We start from the raw sequence: 19,129 nt of genomic DNA, 5'->3' as shown, positions 1-19,129 counted from the left end.
CCTCTTTGTCCTCTTCTACCTTCCCCTCAACCCTTTCCCTCTGGTCATCACTATACTGTTGTCTATGACTATGAGTTGTTGTTTTTGATCAATCCCCTCATCTTTTTGAAAACCTCTTTAGATGTATTTTTCTTTCCCCGACCATGGCTTTCCTCATGATACAGCAAATAAGCCATATGAGTCTGAAGAGGTATTTGCTTAGACTCCATCCAAAGGGCAGACCAATGGATGAGGAGCCCAGACCTGTCTGTTAGTAAAGAGCTAGTTTCATTTACTTTGTGATGGGCTGCTTTTGAATTCTTTACAACCATATATTTTTTATTAAACTTACCAACCATTGTTCTGCTAAAATTGCCATTGAATAGATTATGTGTATATGGATGGTTTAGTGGTAAATTATTATTGGAACTGCTTTTGGAATTGTTTAAAACAGATACTGCTGATCGACTTACAAGGCTGCTTCTAACCATTTACTGTTTCAAAGTCAGCCTCAAAACTGCTTTTCATAATTTTAATTCTGAAATTGATTTTATTTGTAAAATATTGTAATACAAGAAATGTGAGATGATTTTAATTTCTGGAGAAATATTACTGGGTTTTTCACAATGACTATGAGTTTCTTGAAACCAAGAATTCATTTGTTTATTTCTGTGGCCCAACACATAAAAGTTTCTGGCGCATATAAAGTGCTTAGCAGATATTTGTGGAATATGAAATTAATGGCATTTAAATGATGGCTATTTATTTATTTATTTATTTATAATGTTCTCTCTTTAATTCTGATTTATGATTCTTTTGATTTCAGTGTTGAAGATATACTTTCATAAAAATAGCCTATTCAGAAATGTTTTTAAATCCTGAAAAAATGGTGTTCTGAAGAGAAATTAATTTGTAACTGAGGTTAAAATTAAATTGCTTCTCCACAGACTTTGTCTTTCAGGTTATGTTATCTTTCTTCTCTCTCTCTCTCTCTCTCTTTTTTTTGAGTTTAGTGTGGGGACACTGGTTAACAAAACCATATGTTTCAAGTGTACAGCTCAACAAACATTGCAGCATTATTTACAATAGCCAGGATATGGAAACAGCCTAAGTAAACATCGGTAGATAAGTAGATAAAAAAAACTTTGGTACATTTACACAATGGAATACTACTCAGCCTTAAAAAAGAAGAAAATCTTACCTTTTGCAATAATATGCATGGACCTGGAGAATATTATGGTAAGTGAAATAAGCCAGTCGGGGAAAGACAAATACCATATGATTTCACTTACATGTGGAATCTAATGAACAAAATAACTTAACAAACAAAATAGAAACAGAAACATAGATACATAGAACAGACTGAGAGCAATAAAAGCTGAGGGGTTGAGGGGCCGTGTGTAAAAAAGGTGGAGGGATAAAAGATCCCTTCAGATAACAGTATGGTGATATCCAGAGAGAAAAGGGGGTTGGGGGAGATGGAAGAGGGCAAAGGGGGGATAAATGGGGCCAGAAAGAGATGGCTATCTCTTTTAAAGAAGACATTTTAGAGTTTCCCAGTCAAACATATTTTATAAAAGGTATTATCATAGACCAGACTTTTACCCAGACTAATTTTAGAGTATTTTAGATGGAAAGAAAGCTTGAAAATGACTTCATTCTGTTTTTTTCCACTTATGAAGTTAGAAGCATCAGCACCTTTTTGCTCCTCTTAAAGTCAGCCTGGGAGCTTCTTGGCCTCTGTGCTTGGTTTACAATGTATGGGCACTCAATTTTTAGTTCTGTTGCTTGCTCCAAAGCATTTCTTATGAATCATAACCCGAAGTTGATACATGGATCTCTATGTAGTATAAGAACTGTTTGATAAAGGTCACTAAAAATATGGAGATTGTGATTCTAATTAAAAAAATTATTGATATTTGTAGCAAGATGTTCCTAAGTTCCTCTCAAATTAGTAAATTATCTAGCAACATGAAGTTACCTTTCTTACCTACATTCAACTTCAAGCAGGAGAATACTTTAAATTCTAAATTTTCCAGAACATGCAATGATAAGCAATGCTTAAGAGTAGCAAAACCTCTCCCAGCAGAGTTCTCTACAACACCTGGCACATAGCTAGGTGCTAGCAGCAGACTTCAGTGGCTCTGGGTTTTGCCTGCTTACCCCAGTTTCTCGCCTTCTCTCTTCTGGTTCTCATCAAGACATCCTCCTTCATCCTTGTGGTTCTATAGGGTTGTTATCATGAGGCCTATGCTTTGTACCACAGACAACAATGGGTATGTGACTCCGAGTTGCCTATTGTATTTGAATAGGCATGGTGGTGTATAGGTATCAATAGGATGATGGTGTATTTGTCTATTTGTCATTTGAATAGACAAATACACCACCATCCAAAACAGTTCTTAGTTTAGAGACAGATGCATGAGTCAACATCTGAGGTCTCTGCCTGAGAAGGAAGCCAAACAGGACAGGCTTGTGACATCCTTGGCACCACTGTATCCAGCTGTGATTGAGGTCCACCCTCAGACTCCTCAGTCAAGTCAGACAGCATAGTCTCTTTCTGTTTAAGTTTGAGTTGGATTTCTGTTACCTGCAACCAAAGGAACCCTAATTCATATAGTATTTAATTTAAAATAACCATATTAACCCCTTCCTTTTATTAACATCTGTGGTTATAACATAGGCTTACCTACAGGCTTACAATTTAAATGACAGATATGAGTTCAAGATACACTTAGCCTAGGAGCTCATGTCAAACAATTCTTTATTTTTTATGGTACAAATTAAAAGTGACAGATCTGAAGCTGTTAAGAAATACACAAAGTGCAGTTTTACTGACCATACAGATATTGCTCTAGATTAAGTACAGTTTTGTCAGTTTTTTTAAATGTTAAGCAACCTGTGCAGATAAATCAGCTTTGGTTTCAATGTCAGAGCAAGTAAGGAGCTTTTAAATATCCAGTTTGGCTTCTTGGTCACAAGTCCAGTATGTCAACTTCTCATCATGATGATTTTTCAAAACAACCCACTCTGTTTTCCTGCCCTCCACCCTACTGTCTGCTCCAGGCACGGAGGAGCAGTTCTTTGTGGTGCCTCATCAGTGACCCTGGTGACCTGTCTAGATCACAGCACGTAGGACAAAAAAATCACATTCTCAACAACAAATAAATAAATGTGCTTCACGTAATTTCAAGTTGAAGACAAACAAATCACATGACAAATAGCTTACTACAAAATGTTATCCAAACAGATTTTACAGTCAAACATTTAAATGAAAGTCAATTTCCTTTTTCTCCATTTTTTAGGCTTGGTCATTAACTGGGTACAAGTAGAGTGCTGAGGTAAAAAATTGATGAACTGTTTGTATTTCTTATTTTTTTCTTAAAATAGGAACAGTTTAGTATTGCGAGATTGTCAGCAACATTTAGCCATATCTATACAATGTGCATATCCCTACAAATATTGAGCTTTGGTCCAGCATAGAAAAAATGAGCAAAGGCATTTTACAATTTCTTTTTGGTTATAGCTTGAGTTCTTTGATACACCTCTACTTGTTTTTTTCTTTCCTAGTTCTTTTCATCTTCTTGTTCTTTTGTTGTGTGCATGTATGTGTATACCTGCTTGTTTATGTGATTACAGTATAAAGAAACCAAAATTTTGCAATGCAATTAAAATTCTCAACTGTTCAAAAATGTTTAAACAAGTGTTATATAACATCAGTTGTTTCTCTTTTTCATCAAACAATGAAGAAAATGAAGATGACAATAACTTAAAAATATGTAAGAAAAATATTGAAGCTTGAAATTCAATCACATGTGGCCAAAGTGGCTTTTATTTTTTGTTAGTGGTAACCTTAACCTTCAGTTCATGAAAATATAAAAAGCACTTAAATGCTATTGGCATATGAAATTGTTTACAAGTGGAAATAAAAATAATAAAATTAAGCAATAGGTGTGGTCCTGAAGACTTGTATACACAGTATAATTGTATTCCTAAGAATCTGTTCAGGCACCTTTTTATGCCTTGTAGCAAAAAATTTATCTGTAAAAAATTAATATAAGAAGCATTATAACACCTTATAAATAATTTATATAACAATATAAAATTATAAAACAATAAAAAGATCACTGCACATGAATGGTTTTATGACTATGGGATAAATATACTTTTTTTGTATTCCATTCTGGAAGACTATTTTTATATCTTCACTGTCTCAGTTATACCCTCCCAATTATAGATCTCTAAACTGAGCAGGCCTTATGTAACTGCTGCTAGCATAACACTTAGCATCCATCATATGTTATCTCACAACTTTTCTTTGGGAGCTTTTCTTGATGGAATTTGGAGCAGGTCTTGGAGAATACAGAATCTTTTAAATCAGTACGCTTTTGGATTTCTGGTGTGGTGTATTTGTGCAGTTTTTGAAGTGGTAGGATGGGTACCAGGATGTCATTTCCATTGAATATCAAGTTAGCTGTGGTCCTGTTTAGCATTAGACTGGCAAAATGGAAACACCCTTGCAAGTGACTGCTCCCACTTCCAAGATTTTTCTCTTGGAATTTCCTTGCTGGTGATATCCTGATGGCTGTATGAATCATCTGGGGGAAGGGAGACAATTCTACCATTGCATTTATGCAACCAGCAAAGGGGCTACCAGAAGAGACTCAAACCCTCATTGGGGAGGGAAGATAGCATTTCTAATCAGTTGGGCAACTTGAGGTGGAGGGTTCTCTTTTTTCTTTTACAATTTACTTGTAGATAGTACGTGAGCATGCTTATTAATTAATTATCCAGGAATATTCACATTTCAAAATCAGGTAAATTGATGGTTTTCTTTTGCCTGCTCCTTTAACTAAACACCTTTTACCTGAAGAAAACACCAATCACAGGTTTCAAGTGCTCACTCACCTGCACAACCACCCTCCAATCTCAGTTTTTCTTCTGGCTTATTAGTATTTTGGCTCACAGACCTTTTGAGTAACTTATTTTGAAAAATGAAATAATTCCTAAGCTTTAATAGTGAAGGCTATTCTGATATGTGAGATAAACCACTCTGTATTTCTCCTTTGAGAGGAGGCACTTCATTGTTAAAACTTCTTTTCCCCTCAAGAACTCAAAGACCAATTCCAATTGTTTAAATCTGTCTGCCAACTGTCTGCTCCATTTATATATCCCAAGAACAATTGCCCGCCTGCAAAAAAGTCTGCCATTGCTATTGAAATGAAAGTGGTAGCAGAAAAAAATGTGATTTATAGGATACATGATGGCCTTTAAAGATACAGTCACTATCTCTTTCTTTTTGGTTTGTTTTCTTTGTGTGTGTTTACATGGGTGTGTGCATGCTATCTGTATATTTTGACTGAAATCTTGAGACATTTCTTTGGCTATCAAACTTCTGAGAGAAATTGCTTTGTACAGAAGCATAACATAGATGTAAGTATTGAACCAAATGTGCAACTTATGTTTATATTACAAAATTAGTTTTGGTCAGCTTTCCATATACATGGCCAACAGATTAAGAAAAATCCCAAGCTCTGGTGTGGACAGTGAGCACAATGTTACAGTTTATGCCAATGTTGACAGTTCACTGAGCAAAGTCCTAGTTATTTTGGAGTCTCTTTTGTGTTTCACTGGGATCTAAGTGGAAAAGACACTGTTCCCACTCTGTGGCCTTCCAGCACCCTGGAGCCATGCATGAGGGAGGTGGAAATGAAGGAAAAAAGAGAAATGCAAGCTTCATTTTCTTTTCTCAAATCCACAAGTCATAGTGAGAAGAAAGCAAGGAACATTTTGGCACACAATCTAGGATGCTCACCTCCAATGAGAGAGAAAGACAGAGAGAGAGAGAGAGAGAGAGAGAGGGAGAGAGAGAGAGAGAGAGAGAGAGAGAGAGAGAGAGAGAGAGAGAAACCCTGTCCAGACAAAATAGAAACCAATAGTGAGCTTCATGGAATCACTACTACAATGGCACCCACTCCTTAGGTGGTGGTGTAGGAAAGATGGGAGACAACAGGTTTCTTCGTTTTCCATTAAATATAAATGTAAAACTTCATAACACAACTTTACACGCAGAAAAGAGCAGACTGATGATCGCATTTGCAATGACTTTGGTTAATAGGTTTCATAGTGAATCAGCACTTAAAACCTGAAAGAATGCAGTCTCTCCTCCAGGTGGCAGGCTTGTATTCGCTTTGAACAGATCAAAGCTTTGGTTTGTTGGGTTTTTTTTTTGGTTTAGTTTTGTTTTTCTTTTTCCTTAAATGTTTCACATTTTCATGATATACAAAAAAGTAGTGGTTATTTGGTTCGATTTTAGTCCATTAAAAAACTGGCTTTGGGGGAGACAGGTGGGAGAAGGAACTATCCTACTTCACACACCTGCAGTGTGGGTCATTCCTTGTTTAAAAATTTTCCAAAAAATTTTAATTTTTTTTTTTGGAAAACCAACGGACATGTATAAACCATTCTGTCCACTTGGTGGTTTTTTTAGTCTTTTACTAACAAGGTAGATGACTAGGGCTATTTTTAATTTACTTTTAATTTATTTATTTATTTATTTATTTATTGTTTGGTGAAGTCGGAAGGATGGAGTTCAGCTTCTGCGGAGTTTGCTTCTGATTCTGGGTGGGTGTTCCTTTAGGAATTTTCTTCCAGAGAGTCTGTTGAGGGATCCAGAGGAACAGCAGTTGCTGGCTCATGTTGTTTTAAGCGTTTAATTGTGTTCTTCAGGGCCTGCCTCTTATTGCAGAACCATACTCTAACTACTTCCCGGTCATAGTTCAGTTTCTCAGCAATTTCGGTCATTTCCTGCCCAGACGGGTGTGTGTTCTTTTCAAAGTGGGCATTGAGAATTTCAAGGGCCTGGGGTGTGAAGGAGGTGCGCCGCTTGCGCTTTTTGGATGGTTCACTTCCGATAAACTCGGTCAGGTTCTGCATACCTGCTCGATGGCGGGCCTCAGCCTCAGCCATCCACCGCTCAAGCACCGGCTTGATCTTCTGGGCACTTTTAGGGGTGATGTCCAGCTTTTCAAACCTGGCAGGATACAAAAGGCCAGGGTTCAGTTTGGCTGTCAGACTGCTAGCTATAGTGTTCTCTTGGGCTTCCTGTGGTAGGAAAAAGTGGCTTCTCAGGATGGTGTGTCTGGGGGGAAAATTGAGAAAGAACAGTCTTACACTGAGTCCTCTGCCAGGGTGGGCCTCCTGCCTGCCTGCCTGACCGACTGACTGGCAGAGCGAGTTCACTCCAGATTATCAGCCAGCTGCAAAGTAGCTGTCCCAGCTCAAGCCAGCACCCACCCTCCCCTCATGCTTCATGCCAATGCATGCAGCCCGCACACATAAACAGATGAGGGTGAGGAAGGTGGAGACAGCACGACATGCGAGCCTTTTCAATGGTAACAAACAACTCTCAGATCTTTTTCCTGTAAACTTGAGATCTAAGCTTTTATTTTAATCATACCAGCACCAATTTCTCAATCTTCAGAAACCTTAAAATAAAAAATTAACACCAGAAAGTGACATCAAAGACAACAGCTGTCATGTTCTTTCACTTAAAATGATTCTTTTTATGTTTTACATTTGGTTTTCCTTAAATTCCCCCCACTGACTTGATTATAGAAATATTACATCTATTATAATAGTGATGCCAACTAGGACAAGTCTCTTTTCATCACTGTGTTTTATCTTAATTTCTCTCTCTCTCTCCTCTTCCACCCCCAACCTTCTGGTAACAAACAATTTTCACCATATGTAACTCAATAACATGTTCCTTTTCCAGGTAAAACATGTCCTGTTGCTACTTTACTCCTCTACTCAAGCAGCTGGACACATTGTAATTACCATGGACACCCCTCCCTAGATGAACTAAGGCCACCCTGTGCCTTCTAAAACCTGTTCAGCCTAAGTGTACTTTTGCACCAGGGCACCAAGCTATGTTTAATGTGTGATATCTGCAAACTGTACTTGAATAATATTATTTTCTGTAAATGAGGTCTTTTGTGTATCAATTGCCATCAGCAATTCTTGCCACACTGACTTTAAAAAATATAAAGCATCCTGGACAAAATTATGTACAGTGTTTTAACAGGTCATTCTGGTATAAGTGTCATACTCATTTTCAATAAAATACAAAAACATTCCAATTCCTTTTGCTTGTTTATTCTAAATCTAAATTTACAACTCTCCACTATGACAACTTTGGATACACAGAATTCTCCTCTCTCTTTTAAAGTTCAGTGCTGTTGAAAAACCGTCTGACTGCAGAATGCATCTTATTACAGTAGTCTGTTTACATGGAGCTAAAATGAACCTCCTTTAGTCAGCCAGATGATGTGTTATAAGGATGCTCACAAAACAACACAAAAGGATAAGCTTCCTTTATGTGCAATAACCTTAGTTTTGGAGCTGCATTTTAGATATGTTGTGATAAGAAGTGCAAATGCTATCAAATTTTAATGTGATTCCTATAGCATTCCCTTCCAAGCATAGTTCAAGGAGTTATTTATTTTAGAGAAACCCAACTTCCAGTACTAGTTAAAGAGGGAAGAAGTACATTTTGCTTTTAATACAAAATGAATGAGTCATTAATGTCATTTAATGAGCTTGTCAATCGTGGCATGCTTCCCCAGAGCTCTCACTGTCCTGTTAATTTCCACATACCACATTTTACCCCCATTCAATATAACAGCCCCCAAACTCAAACTTTTAATAGCATAATAACAGGCTTTACAGGCCTTGGCACAGGGAGAAAGCTTATGATAGGGGAGCCCAGTGTGTTGGCAGTGCTTTTTCCTCTGTGTCCTCTAATAAGGAGGGACTTATCACAGCAGCACTTGAGAGTCCCTGAAGCTAAGAAAGGAAGAGTGACACCTGAGTTTGCAAGCTCAAATGCAGATTATGTGTCACCATTAAGTTAACTTGAATTGTTCCAAAAATTGTTCATTTTTTCTTGATAGTTAGCTCCTAAAATTACCTCACCGAAGTTCCAGAAGCTAGAAAAAGGCCAAAAAGTCAAGGCATCTGACATATTTGGTTACACAGTGAATTCCCAAGGTCTTTTTTCATTACAGCCATAGCTTCTTCGGCTTTCCCTGGGGAAGACTTTAGAAATCAACATATTTGATTGGGAATGCCTAAGAAATACTACCTATGTTAGTGAAAACATTAAATAACACTTAAACCAATAAAAAGAAATCAGATTTTAGGACTAAAAATAAGCCAAAGAGGGCTTTAGCAACAATAGCAAATTGGCAACAATTTAAAAAACCTGTTGCTGCCTGTATCACAAGGCTTTCAAGATGAAACAAAATTAATGTTTCCCAACAGGGAGCAACAGTATTCATATCACTGATGCTGCTTGTTAGTGCTGATCCTTCTGTACATATTGTTTGGAATAACATATACAAGCCTTGAAACAAATTTCCCAGCAGTAGTATCCTTGTATAGACTGAATAAAGGTTATTTTCTACAGGGAGGTATCTTATAAGAAAAAACAGTAGGGGAGGCCGTAGAAGTGAGAGGATCCTATGGCGCTTTTTGTATTTAACAACAATCAATGGGTTTTATGGAAAATCATTGAGCAAAATGTAAGCTGCAAGCTACTACCCCATAGTGATGTTATTTATAACCTTAGTCTTAAACTGCAGGAAAAGTACACTTCCGTCCTTTGGGGAATACATTAAAAGTATAAAGAGCAGATAAAAAGACAGCATTTCATGGATCACCAAGAACAAAATCCACTTAAATGAGTTTAGAGTTGGTTTCTTGGCTTTTCCTGATGGAGGAGGACTCATAAGGCATTGCCCAAGAGGAAAAAGCTCTTACAGAAGTGCCTTTGTTACCTCATGCATAAACACACACATGCATGCACAGAGTCTGCTGGTGGCTTGACCCAGATCAACTTGAACACAACCAAGGCTGTATTCTGTCATTTATTTAGTTTATTTGTGGAGGGGTGAGGGTGGGCAAGATTAGGCTAGATTCTCAGTACCCTTTTCTGAGCCATGGAAAGCAGTTGCATCTTCTTAAAAATGTGCTTTTAAACTTGGGTCTGAGAAGGCAAGTAAAAAAACTCCTTTGAGCTCACAAGGTAGTTATTTTTTAAAAAAGATGAATTTTCTTGGGAAATCCTGACAGCCATCCCTTGCAGAAATGGTGGGAGCATTAACACCAACCGGGACTGGCAGGTTTACATTTGCACAGGACACCTATCTGCAGACAGGAGACAGTGGCTCCCAGCTGTATAGGAGGGTGGGTTAGAATATTTCCAATGAGACCGCCTTGGAGGTTCTTTGCTAGTTGACAGGAGTTATCAAGCCAGGGTCTGCAAGTCTGCTTTAGCATTTTAATCTCCACCAATATCATCAGTTTCCACATATAGCTACCCTAAACTTTGTTCCCACACTTTACCCCTCCAGCTTTCCCCACCCCAAGAAAAGCTGAATGGAAAGGACAAATGAGGCCCAGATTGGCCAGGCCAGGAGGTAACAGCATGAGGGCTCGGGTTACCTGCAGATGGCTGACTGGCTGTACGCAGGGCCCTCTGTAGCACTGAGAGCCTGTCCCACCTGAGTCTGGGTCAGGCCAAGGGATAGGCGCCGGATTTTAAAAGCTTTGGCAAATTCTCGGATCTCCTCCAGATTAACCCCATCCACCTCACCCGCTGCCGTTTGAGGATCTGTGGAGATGTTTTTAAAAATAGGATCAATACATCAGCACACAACTGAGTAATACCTGTTTATTAGGGTTTATGGGAAAGTGACCCTTTTAATAGTGCAGTGGTGTTCTCCCACACTGCATGATGGTCTCTTTGTCTCCCAGATGAGGCACCAAACCCTCATTCTCAACTCATTACACCTCCACAAATCATTCTTCAACATATTTCTATTCCAGGTATTCCAGGGTTGCTTACACTGACACCTCCACAATACAAGGATGTGTTCCTTAGGGCTTAACAAATAGTGTAGAAAGGCACCTGCTATGGGGGAAGCAACTGCATTTTGCCTGTAAGTATGTTTAAATATTGCACAAAAATATAAAAATGGAAAGATTTCAATTTGTAATGTCTTAATTAAAATCTTTAATGTTACAAATTGCCCTTGAAGAAAATAGTATTTTGTGTTTTTCCTTCACTCGATCACCAGTGCACCCAGGCTAACAGATGTCAATGTTGCATAATTTCTTATGCTCACATTAACCCTTCAAAAGAGCGTGCTATGAAGCTGTGAGGAAAATATATCCTACTTCCATAAAGCAGTTTACTGACACAGACGCCTTTGTCCCTGAAAAGGCACATAATAAAAAATGCCTACTGCAGGAAGTCTCCTTTGGTGCCAGATAACTCGGTCAATTTAGGATTTATCAAGGGAAATGACACAACAGCTGGAGAATGAAACTCTTCTCCCCTGGCTACTGATCCCTGGATAAATGAAAGCACACACCAAGCTGGAGATTGCATGGGTGGGAGATGGTGGAAGATTTCAAAGTGCTGCTCCATCCTGCCTGGAGTGAAGCTATTCTCCCTGCCAGCAACTCCATTGTTCTTCACCTCACTCTTAGGACATAGGTGAAAAGTTTTTCTCTTCCTTTTCTGCACAATCACCCATCAATTTCAGTAAATTCGAGTACTTGTCTAAGGACTGTGGTGGATTTTATTACTCTTCTGGGCTCAGGGCTCTGGACACTCTTGTTATCATGAAGAGAAAGAAATATTTGCATCTCAAGGGCCAATTTTTCAAGGACTTTTAAGTAAAAATGTTAAAATTTCTGGGGAGCTTGGAGCTTCATGTATAGATTCTCTCATTACAGGGTGAATGGACTCAATAGACTCAGCAATACAGATGTACACTGTGCTTGTCAGATTTTTACAAGTCATTAGTCATAACTTCATCGTGGAAAGATTAAAAATGGTATAAGCACAGCAATCGATCTGTAAGTATTAAAGTGACTCCTGGGAGCCCTAATGAGTGGAGTAAGGGGCCAAATAGTATGAACAAAAAAAATAGAGAAAAAGGCAAGCAGAGTATCATCAAGAAATGATGGTGTGACATTCACACTGGAATTGGCAGAGAAAGGAGAGGTGGCAGGAGAGGATTCATCTGGGTCTTACCCAGTGAGCAGCTTTCAGAGAATGAAGGCAGTGTATTCTGGTGAGTGGGAACAGCTGGCAGAGAGGCACAGATGCAGGAAGAAGCAAAGCCTGCAAGGGTTTTGGTAGGATGGAGTTGGGTAGGGTCAAGTTTGAGTGATGAATATTTCAGTGTAGGACATTGAGACTATATGGGCAGGGGCAGAGGGTTACTATAAAACTGGTTTAGTTGTTAAGATTAATTAAAATCCTGAATTTTCCTCCCCAAAATTTGCCCCAGAAAGCCAGTAACACTTGGCTAGTGAAAGACTTGTTTGGGTTGTCTCTGGTGGAGGCCACCCACCAGATCTTAAATCCTACCAGCAGAGCAACCTGGAGCCGCTTGAAGGATTTGCTGGGGACTCCAGGAGGTTACCTCTGCATGCACACCAGCTTTGAGTCCCTTCTCTCATTTCTTCCTTTAAAAAAATTCCTAGAGCAGAAGTTGTAAATGAGCAGCTTGCAAATAAAACTCAGCTTTTCTAGTACTTAAATATTTTTTTAATTACTTGCAACATTTAAATATTGGGAGGTTTTTAAAGAAAAATCTAGATTTTCCATGTTCTTTTGAAATGTTAGAAAATTTGGCTGCATCCGGACTATATTTGTACTTGGGAACAATCAGTTAGCTGGAATTGATTCTGGCTGCTCCTTCATCATCCTCAACTCCAAGCCCTTCTCAGACCTGCTGCCTTGCTGAGCCTGGCTTGCATTCTGAAGGGGGGTAAGATTGGTTCTGGGTGTTGGTGGAGACAGTGGAAAAGTATTAGTACAACAGTTGTGGCTCTCCAAAGGGCCACAGTATATAAACAGAACAGGTAGGCAGTATGTCTGTGGCATTAACATTTCATCAGTGTAAGGGGTTGCTGAATGGGTTGTTGAATAGTCACCATCTCTCAATATCACTCTTCTACAACCTCTGCTTGTGGGATTGTTATAAAAGAAATATGCATCTTTAAAGAAGCTGCCAAGTATGAATTAACTGCCTTATGTAAACATCCATTTGCTTTTTAGTGCTATTCTCAAGGCAAATAATGGGCATATTTACCAAATATTTCTGAGAAATAAACCATTTAGGAACATACAGTGCAATTTGGGACAACAGCTTACTTGCATTATGGTGACTTCATTGGGTTGTAGAAAATGATGTGAATTGTGATCATGTGAATCAGGGGTTCCACTGTGCCATAAGCTATCACCATGCATCTTTATGTTTACTCTATAGTTTTGGTTTTTCTTGTATTGACTATGAATTCTTTGCTGTATAAGAATCAAGTTTATAGGCCAGGAATTTAAGAAAAGTGTACTGAAAAACCAAACACTGCAAAGAATAAAGTAATCTCAAATCTACCTATTTTTAAACAATAGTATGTAAATCTTAAACAAATTTGAGACATTTGTCTGGTCAATTGTTTGTTGCAGACTTTCCCAAATCCCTGCTTATAGAAACTATATTTATCTCTGATGACTGTGGAGACCTAACAAGGTTTGATATAGGACAAGCTGTGTAGGTTTCTGTGCAGGTGTTCTAATGAATGTGCATATCTGGTAATTCTGAGCCCAGCTGTGGTGTTCTTTGCCCATTATGATCCTGTTATCATTGTTAACACATTAACTCTGTGACCTTTTGCCTGGAATTGGGAAGATTTTTGGATGACCTGCCCAAGAACTGGAACAATGATAGTTTGCTCAACACTAAAGTGAGAGTCTTCGAGCATGATATGGGAGAGTTTGTTGACCAAAATGTTTTTTTTTAATTTTTTTTATTTTTAAAGAAGTAGTTGTTTTTTTTTAGTTTTTATTTATTTATTTTTAGAGAGAGAAGGGAGGGAGATAGATAGAGATAGATAGAGATAGATAGATAGATAAAGAGAGAGAGAGAGAGAGAGAGAGAGAGAGAGAGCCATCAATGTGTGGTTGCTGGGGGTTATGGCCTGCAACCCGGGAATGTACCCTGGCTGGGAATCGAACCTGCGACACTCAACATGTTTTTTTTTTTTTTTAAAGATTTTATTTACTTATATTTTAGGGAGATGGGAAGGGAGGGAGAAAGAGAGGGAGAGAAACATTAACGTGTGAAAGATACATTGACTGGTTGTCTCTCACATGACCCCAACCAGAGACCTGGCCCACAACCCAGACATGTGCCATGACTGGGAATCCAACTGGTGACCCTCTGTTTGCAGGCTAGCACTCAATGCACTGAATCACACCAGCCAGGCCTCATTGACCAAAGTTTTGATCACAGGTTCAAGTCCAGTTTGACCTGGTCCAAACTATGACCTTGCCTTTTGGAGGGATTTGTCTCTCCATTAACCATCCAAACTCAATTTAAAGATTAACTACTATACCAAGTCCTTCTGTTCTACCTCATCTTCTAAAACTGAGATAACCATCTACAATATGCTCATTGTCCCTATACAGATATTGATCATAGCATTTATTTTGCTTTGTTCTCTATGTTTCTTTGTAATCAGTTCATGACTACTCCCAGGGCAGGGACCACATCTTGCTTATTTTTGCTTTCTTAATTTTTATCCCTGTGCCTGGTATATACATGGTGCTCAGTGCATATATATTTTTTTCCTTTTAGGTTGACTGACTCTGACCCTTTTTTCCCCCATAGTTTAATCTACATAACAACTACATCTAAAGTATGGGGTTGGGCCTCCCCACATTAGCGTACCTGCAGATTTGGTGAGTTTAATCTTGGAGAAAAATATTTTAATTGCATATTTAATACTTGAATATAAATTTAATAATATGCAAGATGTCTAGTTTTTATCTTTAGACTGGCTCAAAGAAAAGCCTATGCTTTAATTGTGAGGCATGGGCCCAGGCTTTTAAAAAATATTCAAAGATATTCAAGTGATTTGATATATTTTGTTATTTGAATTTCACTGGATAAAACTTATGTGTAAATATTTTGTCTTTTACAGCAGCTCTGGTGTATAGAATGTGTACAGCCCATTGACTATTATCATCCTGGCTTTGTCACCATTAGACTTGTTAAACGGGGTATCACGTTCTCTCAACTAAGACTATATACCTGGTCCCTCTGACATAAGATGGTCAATATGAGTTGTATTTTTCAGGATCTATTTGATGCTGGCTTTAATATCTGAAAATGAGGATTTATAATACCTTATTGTGAGTATTAAAATGAGAAAAATATTTAAAGTGCTTTGAAAACTCTACAAATGAAAGCTCAAACAGTGGTATCAGAAAATACTCCATGTACTATTCATCAGAATACACTCCATGTACTATTCATTCTGTAGTTGGGTTGTGAGGCAGAAGGGGATTACTAAATAACATGCTTAAAACCTATAGCAACTGTAAGTCCAGCAGTGGGTTTGTATAAATTCTGATGCCTGGTGGTATTGCTTGACTCATATTTTCCAGAGAAGGCTCCTTCTTGAGGCTCTGCATATGAGTTTTGAGTCTCCTGTTTCAAGTGTATGTGGTAAAGGAGTCTCTCTCCCCCAATTCTTTATATTTTGTATCAAGGATATGTAATGGCATTCACTCATTATAGACCTAGAACTTAGATGCCCTGTTGGCCATTGTGCAATTGAAATTCCATCTGGTCCATTAAGTAGCTCTGATACTGATTTCTGAAAAAAAGGAAAACTCCTTCCCTGGGCTGCTTCATATTATTGAGAACTCAGTCCCATCAGCCTAAAGTCTGGCTGCTCATTCATCCATTCAATTATCCCATCCATCAGTCCCATCCATCAGTCTGTATGCTCATTTATCCATTCAATTATCTCTCTATACATTCAACATGTATTGAGTACAGTCTTTACCTTTGTGTCAAGTACTGTATTTGTGGGGTTATTTGTACTTTGACTTCATATTTAATTTATTCTTATCTGTAAGATGTTTGATCTTGTTTTATTTTCTTTAAGGATCAAAGTTTAACAGCCTATCCCAAATTTATGACTTTACTGCTACATAGAAATGGAATATTTTGTGGAAAATTTGCTGAATATTGAACTAAGATAAAGTTTGATTTTTTTTCCCCACAACAACCATATGAGAAGTTTTTTATTGAGGAAAAATCTAGCTATAATTAAATTAATCTTATCCATGATTTTTATTTAAGAAAGACTAGAGTTTCTGGCCCAAATGAGAGGAGTTATTTGTCTAAACAACCTAAAATAAAAGGTTGATGGCAAACTCCATGTATAGCTTGAAATTCTGTTGTGTGTTGACCCATCTTTAAGATCAAGAACATTTAGGCTACTTGGGTATTTTAATATCCTTCCATAATTCTTTATCTCTCTTTCATTCCACAAACATCTTTACTGTATGAATTAGCCATATAATTGAATGTGTATGTGTGTGTACACACATATAACACAAACACATGTACTCAACAACATGTGTATGTATATATGTATTCTTTTTGAGGGGAGTAGCTTATAGGGGAGAGGACATGGCAACTCTTCATTTGTGGTGCATTACTAAACTTTCCTTATGATATGTAAGAATCCTTACTGTTCATGTTAAAATGGACCATTTATGACACTTGACCAAATATACTCACATCTGTCCTTGTTTTATGGTACAAATGCCTATGCAGTGCTTTAGCCCTTTAAATCCATAACTACTGGATTCTTGGCCCCTGGAGAAGTACAATCTATGCACATGTTCTACAATGTTATATATAAGTCAAAATTGTGCTAAATGTGAATAAATAACATTAAATTAGACCATTGTCCCATTCTTCTTAATGTGTTTATATTTGTATGTGATACATATGCTGTCATCACCTAGGGCCAACTACCATTTCCAGCAATGTGGCCTATACTCAGGGAAGTAGATTTTCAGGCTTATTTTATTTTATGAATGGTTGTCCAGAGATTTCCCATTGGATTCCAGCCTGTACAGCTTCCCCCACATGCCACTGTAGGCAGCTCCTTGTGCACACACAGCTACCTGCCCACAGGTACGCTCTCTTTTCTTTCCCCCGACATCCACGAATAGAATGGCAGGGGTCTTTAAACACACAGAAAAGCAGTTTGACCTACAGGGCTGAGTGCCTGTTGTTAGTTATTTCAGTTCTCAGTTATACAGCTCATGCCCTGCAAGCTGATCAGTTTCTCCCTTCTCAAGTGGCAGGACTGACTGAGTTCATCAGAAAGCACTTGAGATAGAAACTGGTTCCTACAGGCACTTATTGAGAGTTTGCACTTTGGGGGACTGCATGCCAAAGGAACCATGTGGCCCATGGCACGGACTTCATTGAAATATTGACTTAGTAGGGCCAGGAAATTCCTTTTCCAGGTTGAGAGACTAAGAAAGGGAGAGGGAGGTAGGGTAGGAGGGAAACAGAGCTAGAGCTAGAGCTAGAGAGGAGAAAGAGAAGGAGAGAGAAAGAAGGCAAGGCATTGCAAACAGGCAACAAGAAGGCCACCGTGATTTATCTGAGCCAGAAAGGATACTTACTGCTGACTAACTGGCCCACGCTCAAAGCTGAAGAAGAAGAGGACGAGGAGGAAGAAGAGGAAGCCTGCCGGACAGGGCTTTGAGACGTAGATGCTTGGCTGTGGGCTAGGTGAAGAAGATTACCTTGGGAGGCTGCTTGAGCCACTGACGTCTGGGATGGTTGGTGGAGCTACATGGGATTGTAAAAAAATACACAAATGAATGATAAATTAGGGGGACAATGCCAGGGAACAAAAGTTTCATATGGGGTTGAATCATTTTATTTCCAAGAACATATATTGGTACTTTTCAGAAAGACTGAACATTCTCCCACACAACAGGCAGGATTTTTTTTTTTTTTTTGTATATAATACGTTGCTGCTTGCTCAATAGGCATTTTATTAGTGATTCCAAATATATTATTAATTCCCTACTTAGCTTGCTGGAATACCTATATTTCCTGACCACCATGTGTAGCTAGACTCTTTCTGCCTGTTCAGACAATTACAGCACATTTGACAGGGTTCTCAAGTATACATAGATAAACTATAATTCCTACAATAAACTTGGAATACAAAAGTCAATATAAAGGTGTGGCAATGTTCAACCATTTGTCTTATGTAACTGGTATTTTTAGGAAAGTTCCAGTTTAGTAAGGCTGAGTGTATATAGGAACTTTCTGCTCTCCCAGACCATTACTGTGGAGTTAGAAAAAAGGCTCTCTAATATCTCATAGAAAATTAAGTGAAACATTGGGGCAGTCAGGATAAAAAAATCTATTAACATTTGTGGGTCTCACTTGTCACTCTCCTACTCTGTGCCAGCACTCGGTTCAGGACTTTTATGCATTCTCTCATTGAATTCTCATGTCAGCCTGAGAAGTGGGTTATTATTTTGACTGCTATTTTTCACAAACAAGGAAGCCGAGGCACTGAAAGATGAGAAGTGTTGTATGTTCATTGAGCAGGTGTGGAGGAGCTGGTCTCTGGACATATGAAGTTTGACCTTGGGCTCAAGTTCTTAGTCAAAATGCCACAAGTAAGAATTTACTTAATTTTAAAAATCTGGTGTGCCTTAGGGAAGGTTGTTTTTATGTCCATTTATTCATGACTCCTTCACAAGTTATCAAAGGACTCTTGTTCTGAGAGGTGAGAAGAGCTCAGCTGAGAAGAGGAAGGAGAGAGGAAAGGGAAATGATTGCAGGTGTCAGGTCTACTTAAGAGCCTGGGAAGGATCTCTTTTGATCTGTGTCTTGCCTTCCCAGTAAGCTGACACAAAGGGCAGCCCAGGACCTTCATCAGTGGCCACGTGCCACCTTTTTTAATTGGTCATAGCACTTTTTGGCATACGAAGTGCTTTCATAGCTATATTCACACTCACAGTAGGAAGGGTTATTTATTTATTTGCTCAATTATTTCCTTATTTATTCATTTTAAATTATATTTTATTGTTTATTATTACAGTTTTCCCACATTTCCCCCCTTTGTTCCCCTCCACACAGTCCCCCCCGCCCCCACTCCCTTAAGCAATCCCTTCACCATTGTCTGTGTCAGTGGGTCCTGCATATATGTTCTTTGGCTACTCTATTCCCTA

The 19,129-nt window shown here is 38.4% G+C and overlaps 1 protein-coding gene across 1 annotated transcript in view; it reads right to left on the bottom strand.

Annotated features, from left to right (window-relative positions):
* Window positions 1-5,894: 5,894 nt before the first annotated feature.
* Window positions 5,895-19,129, bottom strand: part of POU6F2 (POU class 6 homeobox 2) — a 35,558-nt gene continuing 22,323 nt past the window's right edge. The window contains exons 2-4 of the mRNA XM_028525817.2: window positions 17,558-17,726; window positions 10,486-10,654; window positions 5,895-7,120 (exon numbers count right to left, since the gene is read on the bottom strand). Of these exons, the coding sequence (XP_028381618.2) occupies window positions 6,616-7,120; window positions 10,486-10,654; window positions 17,558-17,726 (843 nt within the window). The 3' untranslated portion in view covers window positions 5,895-6,615. The remainder of the gene's footprint in view (window positions 7,121-10,485; window positions 10,655-17,557; window positions 17,727-19,129) is intronic.

The sequence above is a fragment of the Phyllostomus discolor genome, chromosome 10, assembly GCF_004126475.2.
Source record: "Phyllostomus discolor isolate MPI-MPIP mPhyDis1 chromosome 10, mPhyDis1.pri.v3, whole genome shotgun sequence".
In the NCBI taxonomy this organism is placed as follows: Eukaryota; Metazoa; Chordata; class Mammalia; order Chiroptera; family Phyllostomidae; genus Phyllostomus; species Phyllostomus discolor.
This window is presented reverse-complemented; position numbering and strand designations above follow the sequence as displayed.